The following is a 21,070-nucleotide window of genomic DNA, read 5'->3' as shown; positions in this document are numbered from 1 at the left end:
TTTATTCCTGAATGGGCTATTGTTCAGGCCACAGCCCACGCCGCTAAACCTCGAACATACACAAATATAACATGTCAAGTCAAGGGTCCCAAAACAGAAGAGAGAGAGATGAGACCGTAACCCCTATTTAAGCATTCCAAAACCCCGCGGGATTACCCATCATACACCCCCAACCTTTCCATCTGTCCTGGCATATTTAACCCCTGCTAGCACCCATGAGAACGATAACACACCCACGAACACAGAACACAATACCGGGTCGTTACAGTATATTGTTTTTTGTGGTGTGGTTTTCATAGAAGCTTCCAGCCACACCTGCACACCGTTCTTTTGTTTTTAATAAAATCAATTGGGATGGAACAAATTGGCCAGGTTAGCTACCGTAGGCGACATGTGATACAGCTGTCCTGTGGGAAGCAACTCACGTCGGCAAAACTCGATACAACACCGTTGCACTGGTCATTCGCACCGGCTTGTCGTAACGTTAACTAATTGGCATGTCACGGTGATATTCAGATGGTGACCAATGCTACAAGTTATTTCTACGTCGTCCATTTAAATAAACAACACTTTCTTTTACAAGTTTTAACAAGCGCCATGCTGCTGTTGTTGCCAGCTAGCCAGCATATACTTGCTAGCTGGGAAGGGCTCATCATGACTGAACCGAATCTGCTCATCTCCACTTTACTCAGCAGGCATGTCCTTATAGCCTCTCGGTTTCTCCATAATATGGATATATTGTGTCATATTATGTCGGTCTGGTTGAGTGTCAGTCTGTCCAGTAGCTGGCTTTGTGTGTTTGTGCTTAATTCAAGGGATTTTCAGTTTTATGTTATGCAACCCCAAAGTTAGCTTTCACCTTTCTCCAGATACCTAATGTACAGTACATTATCTCCCTCCCTCTCTCTGCCCCTCTCCTCTCTCGTCCCCCTCACCTCTCTCTCTCTCTCTCTTTCATTCTCATTTTCTTTTTCTTCTCTCACTCAAACCTTTCCTCTTCCCCCTTTGTTTTGTGCTCCCCCCTTCTCTCCCCCCCCCCCTTTCCCCCAGCAGCAAAGTGGAGCGTCCCCCGTCGTTGAGCCTGTACCCCAGTGGAGAGGGCATGGGGATGGTAGGTTGGGGTCTCGGGGGGGCTAGGATGATAATGTCTGGGTCTGGGACTGACGTCTGGCAGGTCAGCGAGCTCATCCAATTCCGCTACACCTCTGGCTACCAGGTGTGATAGAGGCTCCGTCACAAATGGCACCCTTTTCCCTTTATAGTCCACTACTTTTGACCAGAGCACTATGGGCCGTGGTCAAAACTAGTGCACTATAAAGGGAATTGGTTGTCATTTGGGACGGAGCCAAACACTCCCCCTGGACCTCACGTCTGCAGAACACGTCATGCCTTACGTCATGCCACACCCACCACCACCATCGTCATTCGGAATCATCCAGACACATCCCTCACGCCTGTTTGTGTCCCTTGTCTTCCAAGGGCTTTTCTTTGTGGTGTTTGTTGATTGTTTTAAGGCAGTGAGTATAATGAAGACATGACAGTGGATGAACAGATATGATGAATACATAATAGAACATAACTTAGCTTCTATCATCCTGTTTGCACCTGTCTTCACATCCCGTTTCACATTGCCAATCAAAAGTTTGGACACACCTACTCATTCAAGGGTTTTCCTTTATTTTAACAATTTTTTACATTGTAGAATAATAGTGAAGACATCAACACTATGAAATAACACATGGAATCATGTAGTAACCAAAAAAGTGTTAAACAAATCAAAATATATTTTATATTTGAGATTCTTAAATTGCCACCCTTTGCCTTGATGACAGCTTTGCACACTCTTGGCATTCTCACAACCAGCTTCACCTGGAATGTTTTTACAACAGTCTTGAATGAGTTCCCACATATGCTGAGCACTTGTTGGCTGCTTTTCCTTCACTCTGCGGTCTGACTCATCCCAAACCATCTCAATTGGGTGGAGGTCGGGGGATTGTGGAGGCCAGGTCATCTGATGCAGCACTCCATCACTCTCCTTCTTGGTAAAATAGCCCTTACACAGCCTGGATGTGTGTTGGGTCATTGTCCTGTTGAAAAACAAATGATAGTCCCACAAAGCCCAAACCAGATGGGATGGCGTATCACTGCAGAATGCTGTGGTAGCCATGCTGGTTAAGTGTGCCTTGAATTCTAAATAAATCACAGACAGTGTCACAAGCAATGCACCCCACACCATAACACCTCCTCCTCCATGCTTTTCGGTGGGAAATACACATGCGGAGATCATCCGTTCACCCACACCGCGTCTCACAAAGACATGGCGGTTGGAACCAAAAATCTCAAATTTGGACTCCAGACCAAAAGGACACATTTCCACAGGTCTAATGTCCATTGCTCGTGTTTCTTGGCCTAAGCAAGTGCCTTCTTCTTATTGGTGTCCTTTAGTAGTGGTTTCTTTGTAGCAATACAATCATGAAGGTCTGATTCACACAGTCTCTTCTGAACAGTTGATGTTGAGATGTGTCTGTTACTTGAACTTTGTGAAGCATTTATTTGGGCTGCAATTTCTGAGGCTGGTAACTCTAATGAACTTATCCTCTGCAGCAGAGGTAACTCTGGGTCTTCCATTCCTGTGGCGGTCCTCATGAGATCCAGTTTCATCATAGCACTTGATGGTTTTTGCGACTGCACTTGAAGAAACTTTAAAAGTTCTTGAAATGTTCCGTATTGATTGACCTTCATTTCTTAAAGTAATGATGGACTGTTGTTTCTCTTTGCTTATTTGAGCAGTTCTTGCCATAATATGGACTTGGTCTTTTACCAAATAGGGCTATCTTCTGTATACCCTCCCCCCTTGTCACCTTGTCACAACACAACTGATTGGCTCAAATGCATTAAGAAGGAAAGAAATTCCACAAATTAACTTTTAAGAAGTTGCATTCCAGGTGACTATCTCATTAAGCTGGTTGAGAGAATGCCAAGAGTGTGCAAAGCTTTCATCAAGGCAAAGGGTAGCAATTTAAGATTCTCAAATATAAAATATTTTTTGATTTGTTTAACACATTTTTGGTTACTACATGATTGCATATGTGTTATTTCATAGTTTTGATGTCTTCACTATTATTCTATAATGTAGAAAATAGTAAATATAATGAAAAACCCTTGAATGAGCATGTCTGTTCAAACTTTTGACTGGTAGTGTGATGCTTTGTTACTAAATGTACGCGCAAGATTGTAAGTATAAGCAAGATCTTGAAGATTGCAATGAGCCTTGCAAGAGAAGAACCCTGGCTTCTCCACCCTTCAGACTAAATGTGCGCTTGCATACTCTCCGTCATTGATTTAAAAGCATTGGCTTGGTGCAAACATTGTCTGGAGGGAGTTTCCACCATTGTTAAATCCATGAAGGGAAGTGTGCAAGTGTACACTTTGGGAGAAGGGTGGAGAATTGGGATGCGGGATCTTTAACAATGTAGCCCCTTGACCTCTTTAACCCCTGACCTCTGACGCCCCAGGAGGATGGTTCCGAGTCGGATTCAGTGGCGGCCACGCCCAGTAGCACAGGAAGTAAGTCCAACACGCCCACTTCCTCCGTCCCTTCCGCCACCGTCACGCCCCTCAACGAGGGCTTCCTCCCGCCCGGCGAGTTCGACCCAATGCATGCTGTAAGCCGCGGCAGGAAGAGTGCCAAACGCCTCAGCAGAAACATGGAGGTGCAGGTCTCTCAGGAAACCAGGAACGTCAGCATCGGTGCGTGTAACGTGCAGTTTCACACACACACGCACACACACACTCACGCACACACACACGTTAGCATGAGTGGATCATTGTGTGATCAGGGCCTGTATTCATAAAGTCCCTTTGAGAAGGAGTGCTGAACTAGGATCAGGTCACCCCCTGTCCATGTAATCTTATTCATTATGATCGAAAAGGAAAAACGGATCCTAGATGATGGCTCCTATTCTGAGATGCTTTGTGAATATGGTATTGAGTGTGTATGATATTCTATATGTACTCAGGTATGGGTAGCAGTGACGAGTGGTCTGAATTCCAAGAGATCATTGATTCCACCCCAGAGCTGGATATGTGTCTTTATGGTGGAGGAAACAGGTAACGCACACACGCACACGCACACACACACACACACACACACACACACAGCATTTATTACATATCAGTGTGTGTGTCAGTCCTTCCCAGGGCATCGTGAACGAGGCGTTCGGTATCAACACCGACTCTCTCTACCACGAGATCAAGGATGCCAAGTCTGACATCATCGGGGACGTGGACGCCGGGGCGGAGCTTCTAGGTAAGCCAATCAGAGGAGCATTGGGTGGGGTATATGCAAATGAGCTATTGGAAGGCAGCGTAGGCCAGTCTCTGGTTATGTTCCAGGCTGTCTACATTGCAAACGTTGCATTGCATTAACCAATGGTTGTGTGCCATGTCATCGACTGGCACACAACCTGCACAGTCGGGTTGCTATTGCTATTTCAAATGATGTGGTTAGCTGATATGTTAAACACCTATCCAGCATTGTGAGTTCTGGCATGCGTCTGAAATGTAGTCATCCTGGAACCCAACCTCTGTCTGCACTAAGCAGAAAGTCATTGGGAATGTAAGCTGCAGTGCTTAGTACTAAGCTGGTGGGTGCCCCAAACACCTCAAAAAGAGCAAATGGTTATTTCTGTGAAATATGTTTTGCTTCTTTTTTTGGTATAAATATCACAATTAAGCGCTATGTTTAGAGGCTGTGTCACCAGCTGTGTCACCGTTGCCATAGCACTGGCTGGCTCTGAACTTTGACCCTGCACACAGCGGAATGTTCACCACCACCGCACATCCCCGGCAGCTCCCCCATCCTCCACCGCACCGCAAAGCACCCTGGGATATCACTTGCACCATGGCTGCAGTCCCCTTTGATTTGATATATTTGAATGGTTGATTTTACAGGGCAAGCTAAATTATTCTTGATTTAGTCTTGGTTTACTTTTTGAGTTGACAGAGCTTCATGATTGGTTTATTTCACTGCGATCATATTAGTTTATTGACCCGTGACCCTTCTCTGTGCTTCCTCTCTCCCTTCCTGTGTATGCTGGACATGCCCCTAGGGGAGTTCTCAGGTGTGTATCTGAACCCTCTATTTCTCACACACACACATACACACCCCTGCCTCCCACCTTCCAAGACACACACGAAGTACCACTCTATGCCTGTAGGCTTTACCTAATGACACGATGCTGGCATTCCAGGCTACAACAGTTGTTTTAAATGTTGATCTAGTCCAGATATCATAGAGATAATGCTCTCTTTGATTGGTTGGTCGTAATGTTACAAAGCTCAACTGAACCCTGTGGTCAATGAAGGTGAATCTTTCAATGTTTGTCGCGCTGACTCTAAACGGACTACTAGTGTTCTCTGCTCTTGGACAGATCCAAGCTCTCTTATTGCTCTCTCAAGCTTTAGTATATAACAAGTGCTTATCAGCATTCTCTCTCCTCTCTCTCTTTTATCTCACCCCATTCCTCCTCTCTCTCTCTCTCTCTGGTCTGTGCCCCCCTCCCTCTTTCTTTCTCCTTCTCTCTCTCCCCATTTCTCTTCCTCTCTCCCAGTCCGTGATGATTTTTTCGGTAAGGCTCCCTCTAGCCTTATTCAGCATCTCTGGCTGTTGCTCATCCTCCCATGTTGTTGTGTCTGTCTGTGATGTCTCGTCTTTTCTGCGTTCTATGTTGTGATGCCATTTCCTACCTGTTTCTCTGCTGTGATGTCACTTCCTCCCATTGCCTGTTGGCTTTTATTTGAGTCTAGCAAGCTATTTCTTCTTCTTTTGTATTTGTTTTTTACCTTTATTTAGATTTTAAATCCGTTGCTTCGTCCTCATGTTGTTTGACTCTGTGAAAGCGCATTTCCGTTTTATTTGAGCATGTCACAGCAAACACATCATTATCGTATCTGTATTTCTTTTGGGAAATCTTTTGGGCTTTTCTTGGTTTCATTTCAGCTTGCGGGAGTTGGCTTAAACACCATGATGCTCCCCAAAACCTCCAAACCTTCATACATTACTGATGTAGAATTAGTCCATAAATAGCCCCAGAATTCATATTCAAAGACGATTCATGTGTTCATGAAAAAAGGTTAACTAAGTTTATAGTTAATGAACACTTGGAGAGTCCATGAAGTGTTTATAGATCTATAAAATGAGTGTAGCCTGGTCCCAGGTCTGTTTGTGCTCTCTTGCCAACTGTTTGGCAAGACAAACAGCACAAACAGATCTGGGATCAGGCTGGAAAGAGTGTTGTTAGTGCTAATCAATGCTAACGCTAATGCTAACTAATACGTCACAGGGATGGGCAAGGAGGTGGAAAATCTTCTGACGGAGAACAAACATCTTCTGGAGACCAAGTAAGTGTGTGTGTGTGTTATAAACTCACACTTGTTTGTTGTGCTGCTGGATATTAACGATGGATTGGTGCAAGATAGATTTACTAGAGGGGGCTGTTCTTTTGCAAGGGTTGAGTAAAAATGCAATTATTTGGATGAATAGAGAGAGCACACACACACAGACATGCAAGGATAGTAAGACATGGAGAGAAAATGGGTTTTCCTTTTCTTTTATTTCGTTTTGTCTGTTTTCTTTTGAGGCGGGGTTACAGGTACAAAAAAACTATCAAAGAAATGCATACAAAATAACCTCCAACCCATTCTCCCCCTCAGTCCCCATCCACCTGCCTGCGTCCTCCCTCCCCACCTGGAAACCATGCCCCCCCCCGCCCTCCCCCACAACAGGTTTTCCAGTTGAAATTCCTTTCGATTGGCACCCAAAGACTTTTGTTTAATTATTGAGTTAAGCAGTACAATTATTGTGTGTGGTCTTCTGTAGCTCAGCTGGTAGAGCACGGCGCTTGTAATGCCAAGGTAGTGGGTTCGATCCCCGGGACCACCCATACACGCATGACTGTAAGTCGCTTTGGATAAAAGCGTCTGCTAAATGGCATATTATTATTATTATTCATTGATTCCCATTTCTCCCCATGCAGAAATGCTCTGAACATCGTGAAGAACGACCTGATAGCCAAAGTGGACGAGCTCTCTGGGGAGCATGAGGTGCTGCGAGAGGAACTGGAGGCCCTTAGGACTGCCAAGAACAAAGTAGATGCAAAGGTTAAAGAACTGGAAGAAGAGCTGAAGAGGTGAGGGGTGGTGGGAGTGTGTGTGTGTGTGTGCGTGCGGGCATAGTGTGTGTGACTTGGGACTCTTATCACCCTTTGCCTCCTCAGGTTGAGAGCAGAGGCTCTGACTCTGGGAGCATCTCAGGACTCCAAGGATGAAGGAGGAGAAGATGTGAGTAAAACAAACAAACAAATAAACATTTAGTCATATAGCAGACACTCTTATCCAGAGTGACTTACAGTTAGTGCATTAGTAGCTAGATACAACAACCACATATCACAGTCATAGTCATAAGCTAGGTTTCCATCCAATTGGCAACAGATTTTCATGCGAATATTCTAAAATGTGTTTCCATCAGAGATGTGTTTCCATCAAATTGACTTGTTGCGGATAAAAGGCTGTGCGTGGTGACTTAGTGCACATTAAAAAAAACGTTTGCGGTTAAATTCCCATGCGACGAATAAAAATACAATTTTAATGGGTTTCCATCGCGTGTTCAACTCTACTGATGGTTTTGTCACAAAACATTTTTGGTTATATAGCGAATGTGCCCACTCTGGTCTTGGCACATGCGTTCTAGCCAATACCTCACAGATACAGTCCGGGAATAGCCTACTATGTGACGAGATTATTATGGACAAAAGAGCGAGATTGTTTTCACTTGTCAAACAGCAGCCAAGCATCGATCATCATGTCACCAGAATAAGACCCTAGATATTTATTGGAAAGGAGCATTAAGCTCATCACTGTGGACTTTCACCACTCTGTGAAGTTCATAACTTATTTCATTTGTATCATAATAAACTGCATGCTTTCCCGAGTCGTAGTGGGAGGGCCACACAACACATCATCGCGTGACTCCAAGTTTATTTCGATTTGATGGTTATTATACTGAACAAAAATATAAACACAACATGCAACAATTTCAAAGATTTTACTGAGTTACAGTTCATATAAGGAAATCAGTCAATTGAAATGAATTCATTAGGCCCTAATCTATGGATTTCACATGACTGTTGTGTGACAAAACTGCACATTTTAGATTGGCCTTTTATTGTCCCCAGCACAAGGTGCACCTGTTATCTCCCGAGTGGCCCAGTGGTCTAAGGCTGTGCCACTAGAGATCCTGGTTCGAATCCAGGCTCTGTCGTAGCCGGCTGCGACCGGGAGACCCATGGGGCGGCGCACAATTGGCCCAGTGTCGTCCAGGGTAGGGGAGGGAATGGCCGGCAGGGATGTAGCTCAGTTGGTAGAGCATGGCGTTTGCAACGCCAGGGTTGTGGGTTCGATTCCCACGGGTGGCCAGTATGAAAAAATAATAATGTATGCATTCACTAACTGTAAGTCGCTCTGGATAAGAGCGTCTGCTAAATGACTAAAATGTAAATGTAAATGTAATGATCATGCTGTTTAATCAACTTCTTGATATGCCACACCTGTCAGGTGGATGGATTATCTTGGCAAAGGAGAAATGCTCACTAACAGGAATGTAACAAAATGTTTGCACAAAACTTGAGAGACATAAGATTTTTATGCGAATGGCATATTTCTGGGATATTTTATTTCAACTCATGAAACAAGGGACCAACACTTTACATTTTGCGTTTTATATTTTTGTTTAGTATATATTAATTTTACAAACAGAAAAAGATCCCACCTTGTCTAGTGTATTTTGTTTTGTCTACATTTGGAAAGTTTACTGACAAATTTGCTATTTCCATCAGGCCTGTGGTGATATTTTTTATCCGACATGTACTTTACTCGGGACCACCCATACACAAAAATGTATGCACGCATGACTGTAAGTCACTTTGGATAAAAGCGTCTGCTAAATGGCATATTATTATTATTTATATTATATAAAAAGGTTGGATGGAAACCTGGTTTCTGTAAGTAACATTTTCTTTAATAAAGCAGAAAAATCGAGTAAGAAAAGACTAGTGCAACAAGAAAGGCAAGTACAACAGTGATTTTTAGTTTTTTTCAAATGTCGAATTACTGTAGTTGGTAGATTTGTTGTATATGGGTTAATCCTGAGAGAATGCCACCTGCTACATTACTATTGAGATTCTTGTGCCAGCCTTCTCCGTAGAACTGACCTTGGTAGTTTGACAGAAATGCCTTTGCAGGAGCCCTCAATCCTAATTGAGCTCATATGAAATTCACACCCGCATTTCACATACCTACCTGTTCAACTAAGATTAGCTAGGGCAGGGGTTCCCAAACATTTTTGGCCCATGACCCCATTTTGATATTTAAAAAAAGATTGTGACCCCACCATGTAAAGAAAGTGATCAACGGTCAATGTTTACTTTTGTAGTTGGGGTTATGACAGTCTATTACAAATCACTCTGATAGTACTTTTGACAGTATTTCAATCTGAAGGAAGTATGGTTTGAAGTGACTGAAATGCATCAGAAAGGTATTTGGAAGTTCAGAAGAGTTTGTATGACCTTGATTGTTCTTTTTCCTCTGTCTGATTTAGTGCCTGGTCTTGTCCACTATGTTCTGATGAGTCCTGCGTGGCTTGTAGGCATTGTAGAGGGAAACAAAAAAACATACAGTGCATTCGGAAAGTATTCAGACCCCTTCACTTTTTCCACATTTTGTTACGTTTAGGGCTGTGGCGGTCATGACATTTTGTCAGCCAGTGATTGTCAGGCAAATAACTGCCAGTCTCACGGTAATTGACTGTTAATTAACATAAACACATTTAGCTTCTCCTGTCTTCCACGCATAGCCTACAAGCCACTGATGCAGACCTTTGGAACATCTACATTTTAAAAAGTCTAATAAATTAATGTAATAAAGCCTACACCATCACAATAAGTCCATTATTTATTTTAGACCGGTCTAAAGAAACATGAAGAAATTATAGTCTATTTCAGAAGAACAGAATAGCATACTCTGGGTTGTCCTTATGTTAGGCCCTGATCTGGCTATGCCATATGGCTGTGGGCTACACTAGTTCATTTAGCAAACAAGATTTTCTTAGAATTCCGTAGCATTATTTAAATTATTTTATAGTGTGAAGAATACAATTGAACATAGCCACACATGCGGCTATTCTGTGTTAAACAGGTACTCCTATATGCTTAATTTAGAGTTATTTATGTAACTTTAGTTGTGATACAAATGTTGGGCTTTGATTTTTAATACATTCTAAGGCTGCATGATGCAACTCTAATGATGATTTGAAAAAAGTTGCATGAAAGGCATGAGCTCTGCTTTGTTTGTTGCGCAGGCTGAACACACTTCATCAGTCTCTCATTCACAATTTGACAAGCAGTTGATAATGCCTCAAATTTCCCGGCTGCATCCCCTTCGTCTGGCCATAATCCCCCTAAAAAAATATATGCCTTTTGTGGCCAGTGGCCGTTATGCCCTTGGGTTGAATATAATTATAATTCCCTTCTTCCGGCTGCGTGCCAAAGCACCTCTCACTCACATAGCTCTCAGTCACGTGATCGGGTCTTTCTCACAGGCTACAAGTGAAGACAGACAAATTGTGGACGCAAGTGCGCACGTCCTTATCCATTTCTGAGGCGCATATTGAAGATATTGGAAGAACTGTCCACATTTACTTTTCGTCAGCCAACAATATGAGTAGGTCTAACGAACAGCAAAAGCACTAGCCTATGTCAATCTACTATCCCCCATAGTACAAAAGTTGACCTGTTCTACTCTGTGCGAGAAATAAATATTCAAAATATAGTCCGGGACAGTTGTGGGATGCGATAGATCCCAAATTAATACAACCAGTAGCATAGAAAAACCTGTTTTAAGCAATGAGCTCTACGCAACAGATGAGAACGTTTAGCTTAAATGTTGATAAACTATTAGGCTATTTCTTCACATTATAAGCGCAGCAATGCGCACACAGCAGTAGGCTATAAGCGCAAATGTTCCATTAGCAGGAAAAAACCATTCTCAAAAGTGACCACAAATGCGATTATGCATGTAATGCTTTTATAATAAAGGTGCATTTTTATGGTGAAAATTATCTTCCTCAAACTTGAAACTCACGTATGTATGCCAGTTAGGCTCTACACTGTAAAGCGGATTAATGTGCTTCATTTTAAGAAGTTATTTGGCCACTTTAGTTGTGATACAAACCTTATCAAAACATATAGGCCTATGGGCTAGGCTACATGAGGTGTGCGACTATGATTTGAAAAAGTTGCAAAGAAAAGCATGCGCTGTTTGCCTCCAGCTGGGCATCATTGACAAGTGATAGGCTAATGTTGTCAACCATCATTCTATTCTTGATTTAATCTTGTCTTTACATATACTAAATAATATATGTATGAAATTTGTTTTGATCTAGAATGGACAATTATCATGCACCTGTCTCGAAACAGGGGCAGCGGGGAAAAAATGCACTTAGATGTCATCTATGCACTTAGATAGCTTTTTCCGTGGTTCATTTTCATGCCAGCCAGGTAGGCTATACTCCTGTTGTAAAGAGAAACAATGTGCTTAATATTAGGAAGGTTGAGAAATAAATATAGTAGACCTAGCCTATAGAAAGCTGATGGGATCCTCCTCGTTTTAATAGAGGCCATCACTCTGTTTTTTATTACTGCATAGCCTATAGAAATGTTGCGCAACGTGAGCTCATGGGCTCTCATTAAGTGTTTGATTAGATTTCGAATACATTTGCATTGATGTCAGAGTGAGTAGATGGACAATAGAGTGCTGAGTACCAGGTAGTTAGCCAGTTTGGTAGGCTACTAATGACCATCAGCAGCATCAGAGCTTGGAGAAGCCTAATTACGTGACTAAACAGTTACATGGAATTTGACTGCCATCATGACCGCCGGTGTGGCGGTAATGCAGTTACCGTAACAACCCTAGTTACGTTACAGCCTTATTCTAAAATGGATTCAATCATTTTTTCCCCTCATCAATTTACACACAATACCCCATAATGACAAAGTAAAAACATGTTTTTACTCTTTTGCAAATGTATAAAAATTTACGTAAGTATTCAGACCCTTTACTCAGTACTTTGTTGAAGCTCCTTTGGCAGTGACTAAAGCCTAGAGTCATCTTGGGTATGATGCTACAAGCTTGGCAGACCTGTATTTGGGTAGTTTCTCCCATTCTTCTCTGCAGATCCTCTCAAGCTCTATCAGGTTGGATGGGGAGTGTCGCTGCACAGCTATTTTCAGGTGTCTCCAGAGATGTTAAATCGGGTTCAAGTCCAGGCTCTGGCTGGGCCACTCAAGGACATTCAGAGACTTGTCCCGAAGCCACTCCTGCGTTGTCTTGTCTGTGTGTTTAGGGTCGTTGTCCTGTTGGAAGTTGAACCTTCGCCCCAGTCTGAGGTCCTGAGCACTCATGAGCATGTTATCATCAAGGATCTCTCTGTAGTTTGCTCCGTTCATATTTCCCTTGATTCTGACTAGTCTCCCAGTCCCTGCCGTTGAAAAACATCCCCACAGCATGATGCTGCCACCACCATGCTTCACCGTAGGGACGGTATTGGCCAGGTGATGAGCAGTGCATGGTTTACTCCAGACGTGACTCTTGGCATTCAGGCCAAATAGTTCAATCTTGGTTTCATCAGACCAGAGAATCTTGTTTCTCATGATCTGAGAGTTCTTTAGGTAGCTTTTGGCAAATTCCAAGCGGGCTGTCATGTGACTTTTACTGAGGAGTGGCTTCTGTCTGGGTACTCTACCATAAAGGCCTGATTGGTGGAGTTCTGCAGAGATGGTTGTCCTTCTGGAAGGTTCTCCCATCTCGACAGAGGAACTCTGGAGCTCTGTCAGAGTGACCACCGGGTTATTGCTCACCTCCCTGACCAAGGCCTTCTCCCCCGATTGCTCAGTTTGGCCGGGCGGCCAGCTCTTGGTGGTTCCAAACTTCTTCAATTTAAGAATGATGGAGGCCACTGTGTTCCTGGGGACCTTCAATGTTGCAGAAAGGGTTTGGTACCCTTCCACAGATCTGTGCCTCGACACAATCCTTTCTCGGAGCTCTACGGACAATTCCTTCGACCTCATGACTTGGTTTTTGCTCTGACATGCACTGTCAACTGTGGGACCTTATATAGACAGGTGTGCCTTTCCAAATCATGTCCAATCAATTGAATTTACCACAGGTAGACTCCAATCAAGTTTTAGAAACATGTCAAGGATGATCAATGGAAAAGGGATGGACCTGAGCTCAATTTCGAGTCTCATGGTAAAGGGTCTGAATACTTATGTAAATAAGTTATTTCTGTTTTTTATTTGTAATACATTTGCAAAAAAATCTAAAACCTGTTTTTGCTTTGTCATTATGGGGTATTGTGTGTAGATTGAGGGGAAAAAATAATTTAATCAATTTTAGAATAAGGCTGTAAAGTAACAACATTTTGAAAAAGTGAAGGGGTCTGAATACTTTACAAATGCACTGTACGTGTTCCTTAGAGTCTTATCTTTAAGTGATGGGGTCAAAATATTTTGTAGTTTAAACCATTCAAAAGAAAGAAAGAAGAAAATAGAAACCGCTCTGTTTATTACAACCACATCTAGCGGCTACCAGAGATACATACGTAAAAATGTATGCACACATACAAGTCGCTTTGGATAAAAGTGTCTGCTAAATGGCATATTATTATTATTATTATTATTATTATAGATTCTCTCGCGACCCCATTTTCAAATCAGGTGACCCCTATTTTGGGAAACGCTGATCTAGGGGCATGTTGAGCTAACTATGCCTCTCGGGTTGGCATTGAATAGTTTGCTTTTAGCCTTCTGAAAATGTTGTGAAATAGAAAATATCTGATAGCCAGCACAGAACAGTTTGAGGTTGGCTGGCACGACAGTGTAAAAGGGTATGAATGCAACATATGCCCTCTCTCCTCCCCCCTTCTCTCTTCTTCCCTTCTCATCCTCCCCTCTCTCTTCCTCTCTTCTCTCCTCCTCCCCTCTCTCCTCCCTTCTCGCCTCCTCCCTTCTCTCCTCCTCCTTTTCTCCCTCAGTACTCGTCTCCGATGGTGGATGGGGATGTGACCATGACGCAGCGTCGGCGTTTCACGCGGGTGGAGATGGCCAGGGTCCTGATGGAGAGGAACCAGTACAAGGAGAGACTAATGGAACTACAGGAGGCCGTCCGGTGGACAGAGATGATCAGGTGAGGAGAGGAGAAGGAGGAGTGGGGGGAGGGAGGAGGGGAGTGAGGGGTGAAGGGGAGAGGAACCAGTACAAGGAGAGGCTGATGCAGTAGGCTGTCTGGTGGACAGAGATGATCAGGAGAGGCAGGCCCTGTCTCCTATATTTAGCATGACAATGACCATAGAAGTTGGCAAGACAAACAGATCTGCGACCAGGCTAGGTATATGCTGCTCCCATGCTTTATTCCTGCACAGACATGCCTCTCTCTGTCTCCTCAGGGCATCCAGGGAGAGTCCTCAGATGCAGGAGAAGAAGAAATCCACCATCTGGCAGTTGTGAGTTGTTATCAGCCTAAAGGTGTCAGCATGTTTCAGTTCGGCTGGCGCCTAGTTCGGCTGGAACCGAACAAGTGTGCTCGCATCCTCCCTTAAAAGATCTTCACTTGAAAAATGAGAAAAAAGCGGCAATAGTACTGTTTGTCAATTTTGACGTTTTTGCCGAGGAGATCTTAGTCGTGCAATTTGACATCTAACTAAGATGTTTGGTGCAGTATTTCTCAATGAAACATTTGTGCATGAAAACGAGTTGTCTCTCGTTAAATGACAACAAAGACTTTATAGAAGAATCCCTACTGTTGACCAATCACGACGAAGGGGCGAAGTCCAAAACGATCAAAAACGTCACAAAATGTCGTCATAATATGTGCACGAACTCTTCCGAACTGTTTCGGCTGGGAAGCATGCGGACGCCTTAAGACTGTGTACTGTATGCTTTGTAATGTACAGTTAATGAAATCGTTACTAAACTTTCTGACTGTATCTCCCGCTCTCTTTTCTCTCCTTCCAGTTTCGCCCGTCTGTTCAGTTCCTCGGCCAGTCCTCCACCAGTCAAGCGTCCGTACTACAGCGTCAACATCCACTACAAGTCCCCGTCCCCTGCAGGCTTCCCCCAGAGACGCAGCCACACCATGTGTCAAATCTCCACCTCAAACCGAACCCTGGAGTTCTTCCCAGAAGAGTGAGAGAAAAACACACACCAACCTTTTTTATTTACATTCTTCCCTCCCTGTCGCCGTCCATACCTTCATCCCTCTATCCCTCCACCCCTCTCTCCCTCTGATCGCCCTCCATCTCTGTCCCTCCCTCCTTCCCATCCCTCTATCCCTCCAGCCCTCTCTCCCTCTGATCGCCCTCCATCTCTGTCCCTCCCTCCTTCCCATCCCTCTATCCCTCCACCCCTCTCTCCCTCTGATCGCCCTCCATCTCTGTCCCTCCCTCCTTCCCATCCCTCTATCCCTCCAGCCCTCTCTCCCTCTGATCGCCCTCCATCTCTGTCCCTCTCTCCTTCCCATCCCTCTATCCCTCCAGCCCTCTCTCCCTCTGATCGCCCTCCATCTCTGTCCCTCCTTCCTTCCCATCCCTCTATCCCTCCACCCCTCTCTCCCTCTGATCGCCCTCCATCTCTGTCCCTCCCTCCATCCCTCCAGCCCTCTCTCCCTCTGATCGCCCTCCATCTCTGTCCCTCCCTCCCTCCCTCCCTCCCTCCCTCCCTCCCTCCCTCCCTCCCTCCCTCCCTCCCTCCCTCCCTCCCTCCCTCCCTCCCTCCCTCTTATCTCTCCCTCCCTCCCTCCCTCCCTCCCTCCCTCTTATCTCTCCATCCCTCCATCCCTTCCTCCCTCCAATCCCTCCCTTGTCCACCCTCTAACATTGTAGAGTTAGTTGTCTATGCATGTGTAGGGGAGAGTTTGGGGTTGCACTGTCGTAAGTGTAATCCTACTGTATGTGTATGTGTGATATAATATTTCCCCATATTTTTGAGGGATATGATAGGCAGAAAAACTTTCCCTCCCATCATATTTTGAATGAGTTAGTAGTGTTCTTGCTTGTGCCATCATGTTAAAGTGCAAAAGGATGTAAGAATGGTTGCTAGTTCAAAGTACTGCTTTGTGCATTGTTCTTAGTGATTAGTGCTGAGTGCAGATCACATATTGTGATTGCTTTTTATTTTGCGCTCTACTCCTGTCTATTGGTGTGTTCTTTTGTTTTCCATTCATTTTCTCATGGCTGTTTAGCTGGCTGTAGCTTAACTGCTTAAAAACACACAATGCTGCTGTAGCTTCTCTCTTTCTTTGCAGCAGCCTGCCGCGCTTGCTAACGCTTCGCTTCTCTCTCTCCGCCTCTCTCTCTCTCTCTCCGCCTTTCTTTCTTTCCCTCCTCCCTCTGTTCTAGACTGGCCAGTAATGGTGTTGCGTCTCTCCTCAGCGACTCTGCGCTGTCGGCTCGTCGTGAGCAGCGCCGGGAACAGTACCGGCAGGTCCGAGAGCACATGCGCCGCGATGACGGCATTATGCAGGCCTGCGGCTGGAGCGTACCGCCACGCTTCAAACAGGTATCGTCTCTCACCCACCTGTCCGTCTGTCCGGCCGGAGTGTTTAGCAAGCATTCAGCGTCCAAATAAAATGCCATCCATGCCATCCCAGCTCTGCAGGTTTTGCTGCGAAGAGACAGAATCATTAGATCATTTGTTTTGGTAATGTCCATATGTAGCTTGTTTTTGGTTGCAGGTCCAGGAATGGCTGAAGAATTGCAACATTTACCTGGAGCTAACTCTGCAAATAGCACTGCTGGGTGATTTGAAAAGTCATAGTCAATCGATCAATAATTTAATAATACTTTTAGCAAAAATGTTTCTTTAATTTACAATCTGTAGAAACTATGATCAATCAATCAAATGTATTTATAAAGCCCTTTTTACATCAGCAGATGTCACAAAGTGCTGTACAGAAACCCATCCTAAAACCTCAAACAGCAAGCAATGCAGATGTAGAAGAAAGGTTCAGAACTTCTGTGAAACAGCACAGTTGAAAAATATATGGCAAATAGAAATAAAAAATGGATGGTGTTAAGAGATAGATGGGAGGGGTTGAGTGGAGCTGAAGGGTGGGACTAAAAACAACAAGATAACTATTGTAAAATATACTTTGTCCGTAAAATGTATATACTGTAGGTTCAGAACTTTTGTGAAACAGCACAGTTAAAAATATATGGCGAATAGAAATCAAACTGGATGGTCTTCAGAGATAGATGGGAGGGGTTGAGGGTAGCTGAAGGATGGGATTAAAAACAAACAAATAACTATTGTAAAATACAAATTTATAAAAACCCGGAAATACCTTATTTACAGAAGTATTCAGACCCTTTGCTATGAGACTCGAAATTGAGCTCAGGATTGTGTCGAGGCACAGATCTACGGAAGGGTACCAAAAAATGCAGCAATGAAGGTCCCCAAGAACACAGTGGCCTACATCATTCTTAAATGGAAGAAGTTTGGATCCACCAAGACTCTTCCTAGAGCTGGCCGCCCGGCCGAACTGAGCAATCGGGGGAGGAAGGGCTTGGTCAGGGAGGTGACCAAGAACACAATGGTCACTCTGACAGAGCTCCAGAGTTCCTCTGTGGAGATGGGAGAACCTTCCAGAAGGACAACCATCTCTGCAGCACTCTACCAATCAGGCCTTTATAGTAGAGTGGCCAGACAGAAGCGACTCCTCAATAAAAGGCACGTTATAGCCTGCTTGGATTTTGCCAAAAGGCACCTAAAGGACTCTCAGACCATGAGAAACAAGATTCTCTGGTCTGATGAAACCAAGATTAAACACTTTGGCCTGAATGCCAAGCGTCACGTCTGGAGAAAACCAGGCACCGCTCATCACCTGGCCAATACCATCCCTACGGTGAAGCATGGTGGTGGCAGCATCATGCTGTGGGGATGTTTTTCCGCGGCAGGGACTGGGAGACTAGTCAGGATCGAGGGAAAGATGAACAGAGAAAAGTACAGAGAGATCCTTGATGAAAACCTGCTCCAGAGCACTCAGGTCCTCAGACTTGGGCGAAGGTTCACCTTCCAACAGGACAACGACCCTAAGCACACAGCCAAGACAATGCAGGAGTTGCTTCGAGATAAGTCTCTGAATGTTCTTGAGTGGCCCAGCCAGAGCCCGGACTTGAACCCGATCGAACATCTCTGGAGAGACCTGAAAATAGCTGTGCAGCGATGCTCCCCATCCAACCTGACAGAGCTTGAGAGGATCCGCAGAGAAGAATGGGAGAAACTCCCCAAATACAGGTGTGCCAAGCTTGTAGCGTCATACTCAAGAAGAATCGAGGCTGTAATCGCTGCCAAAGGTGCTTCAACAAAGTACTGAGTAAAGGGTCTGAATACTTATGTAAATGTCATATTTCCGTTTTTTATTTATACATTTGCCAAAAATTCTAAAAACCTGTTTTTGCTTTGTCATTATGGGGTATTGTGTGTAGATTAATGAAAAAAATAAATATTGAATCAATTTTAGAATAAGGCTGTAACGTAACAAAATGTGGAAAAAGTGAAGGGGTCTGAATACTTTCCGAATTCACTGTAAGCAGGAAGTAGAAGCCTAAGTGTTGTTGTCCATTTGTTTACTCCAATTTGGGGAGGGGTGGTAGGGTTAGGGTAAAATAATAAAGGAAAAAATATATATATTTTTAAAAAAATATATATATACAGTGGGGAGAACAAGTATTTGATACACTGCCGATTTTGCAGGTTTTCCTACTTACAAAGCATGTAGAGGTCTGTAATTTTTTTATCATAGGTACACTTCAACTGTGAAAGACGGAATCTAAAACAAAAATCCAGAAAATCACATTGTATGATTTTTAAGTAATTAATTTGCATTTTATTGCATGACATAAGTATTTGATACATCAGAAAAGCAGAACTTAATATTTGGTACAGAAACCTTTGTTTGCAATTACAGAGATCATACGTTTCCTGTAGGTCTTGACCAGGTTTGCACACACTGCAGCCGGGATTTTGGCCCACTCCTCCATACAGACCTTCTCCAGATCATTCAAGTTTCGGGGCTGTCGCTGGGCAATACAGACTTTCAGCTCCCTCCAAAGATTTTCTATTGGGTTCAGGTCTGGAGACTGGCTAGGCCACTCCAGGACCTTGAGATGGTACTTACGGAGCCACTCCTTAGTTGCCCTGGCTATGTGTTTCAGGTCGTTGTCATGCTGGAAGACCCAGCCACGACCCATCTTCAATGCTCTTACTGAGGGAAGGAGGTTGTTGGCCAAGATCTCGCGATACATGGCCCCATCCATCCTCCCCTCAATACGGTGCAGTCGTCCTGTCCCCTTTGCAGAAAAGCATCCCCAAAGAATGATGTTTCCACCACCATGCTTCACGGTTGGGATGGTGTTCTTGGGGTTGTACTCATCCTTCTTCTTCCTCCAAACACGGCGAGTGGAGTTTAGACCAAAAAGCTCTATTTTTGTCTCATCAGACCACATGACCTTCTCCCATTCCTCCTCTGGATCATCCAGATGGTCATTGGCAAACTTCAGACGGGCCTGGACATGCGCTGGCTTGAGCAGGGGGACCTTGCGTGCGCTGCAGGATTTTAATCCATGACGGCGTAGTGTGTTACTAATGGTTTTCTTTGAGACTTTGGTCCCAGCTCTATTCAGGTCATTGACCAGGTCCTGCCGTGTAGTTCTCGGCTGATCCCTCACCTTCCTCATGATCATTGATGCCCCACGAGGTGAGATCTTGCATGGAGCCCCAGACCGAGGGTGATTGACCGTCATCTTGAACTTCTTCCATTTTCTAATAATTGCACCTTCTCACCAAGCCGCTTGCCTATTGTCCTGTAGCCCATCCCAGCCTTGTGCAGGTCTACAATTTTATCCCTGATGTCCTTACACAGCTCTCTGGTCTTGGCCATTGTGGAGAGGTTGGAGTCTGTTTGATTGAGTGTGTGGACAGGTGTCTTTTATACAGGTAACGAGTTCAAACAGGTGCAGTTAATACAGGTAATGAGTGGAGAACAGGAGGGCTTCTTAAAGAAAAACTAACAGGTCTGTGAGAGCCGGAATTATTACTGGTTGGTAGGTGATCAAATACTTATGTCATGCAATAAAATGCAAATTAATTACTTAAAAATCATACAATGTGATTTTCTGAATTTTTGTTTTAGATTCCGTCTCTCACAATTGAAGTGTACCTATGATAAAAAATTACAGACCTCTACATGCTTTGTAAGTAGGAAAACCTGCAAAATCGGCAGTGTATCAAATACTTGTTCTCCCCACTGTATATATGGGGGATTGGAAATGATGCAGACAATTACATTGATGGAAGCTACAATCTATCTGCAATATTAAAGCTGATCTACCCCCTAAATTAAAAAATATCTATATAAATAAAAATGCCATCCATGTAGCACTCACAATACAGCATATAGGGTGGTCTCTCTTACTCTATTTCTCCCATAGACTGGTGCTCAGCTGGACAGTGCACTGGAAGGCCCGCTGAAGAAACAACAGGTAAGTTACACCCACAGAGTCCCTCCCTAACCTAGCATGAGCCGCTCTTAGTTACCCCAAAGACCCGTCACAAGACACATCAACAGACACCACAGTCTGACACAACACCTACTGTTAAAGTCACAGTCTCCTTTTCACCTTATTTATCAGTGGTCCAGGTATCCTCATGACATGGCACAAGTGGGGGGGGGGCTTTCCTCTTTTGTTCTCTATTTTTATTTCACCTTTATTTTTTAGCAGGAGTCCCATTGAGATGTAGGTCTCTCATACAAGGGAGCCCTGCATATACACAATTTATAAATACAACATAATACAAATACAAAATTACAAAACATACTCAAGCGAAACAATCACATTCCTCAGCATAGAGGTCCCCACAATCAACTATTTGAACTGCCCGAGAGGCACCAGTACATCTAG

At 44.0% G+C, this 21,070-nt stretch overlaps 1 protein-coding gene across 1 annotated transcript in view; it reads left to right on the top strand.

The window, feature by feature from the left end:
- Nucleotides 1-21,070, top strand: part of LOC311104220 (C-Jun-amino-terminal kinase-interacting protein 3-like) — a gene marked incomplete at both ends in the record, with an annotated part of 66,626 nt that overhangs the window by 32,462 nt on the left and 13,094 nt on the right. Inside the window, 13 exons of the mRNA XM_084145958.1 lie at nt 1,054-1,111; nt 3,516-3,750; nt 4,020-4,110; nt 4,191-4,333; nt 5,613-5,630; nt 6,345-6,402; nt 7,038-7,190; nt 7,278-7,341; nt 14,147-14,298; nt 14,558-14,614; nt 15,126-15,296; nt 16,508-16,667; nt 20,600-20,650. Coding sequence (XP_084002084.1) covers nt 1,054-1,111; nt 3,516-3,750; nt 4,020-4,110; nt 4,191-4,333; nt 5,613-5,630; nt 6,345-6,402; nt 7,038-7,190; nt 7,278-7,341; nt 14,147-14,298; nt 14,558-14,614; nt 15,126-15,296; nt 16,508-16,667; nt 20,600-20,650 — 1,411 coding nt within the window. The remainder of the gene's footprint in view (nt 1-1,053; nt 1,112-3,515; nt 3,751-4,019; nt 4,111-4,190; nt 4,334-5,612; nt 5,631-6,344; nt 6,403-7,037; nt 7,191-7,277; nt 7,342-14,146; nt 14,299-14,557; nt 14,615-15,125; nt 15,297-16,507; nt 16,668-20,599; nt 20,651-21,070) is intronic.

Source organism: Coregonus lavaretus (assembly GCF_964263955.1).
Source record: "Coregonus lavaretus genome assembly, chromosome: 28".
Taxonomy (NCBI): domain Eukaryota; kingdom Metazoa; phylum Chordata; class Actinopteri; order Salmoniformes; family Salmonidae; genus Coregonus; species Coregonus lavaretus.
Note: the sequence above shows the minus strand (reverse complement) of the source record. Positions and strands in the feature narration are given on the sequence as shown.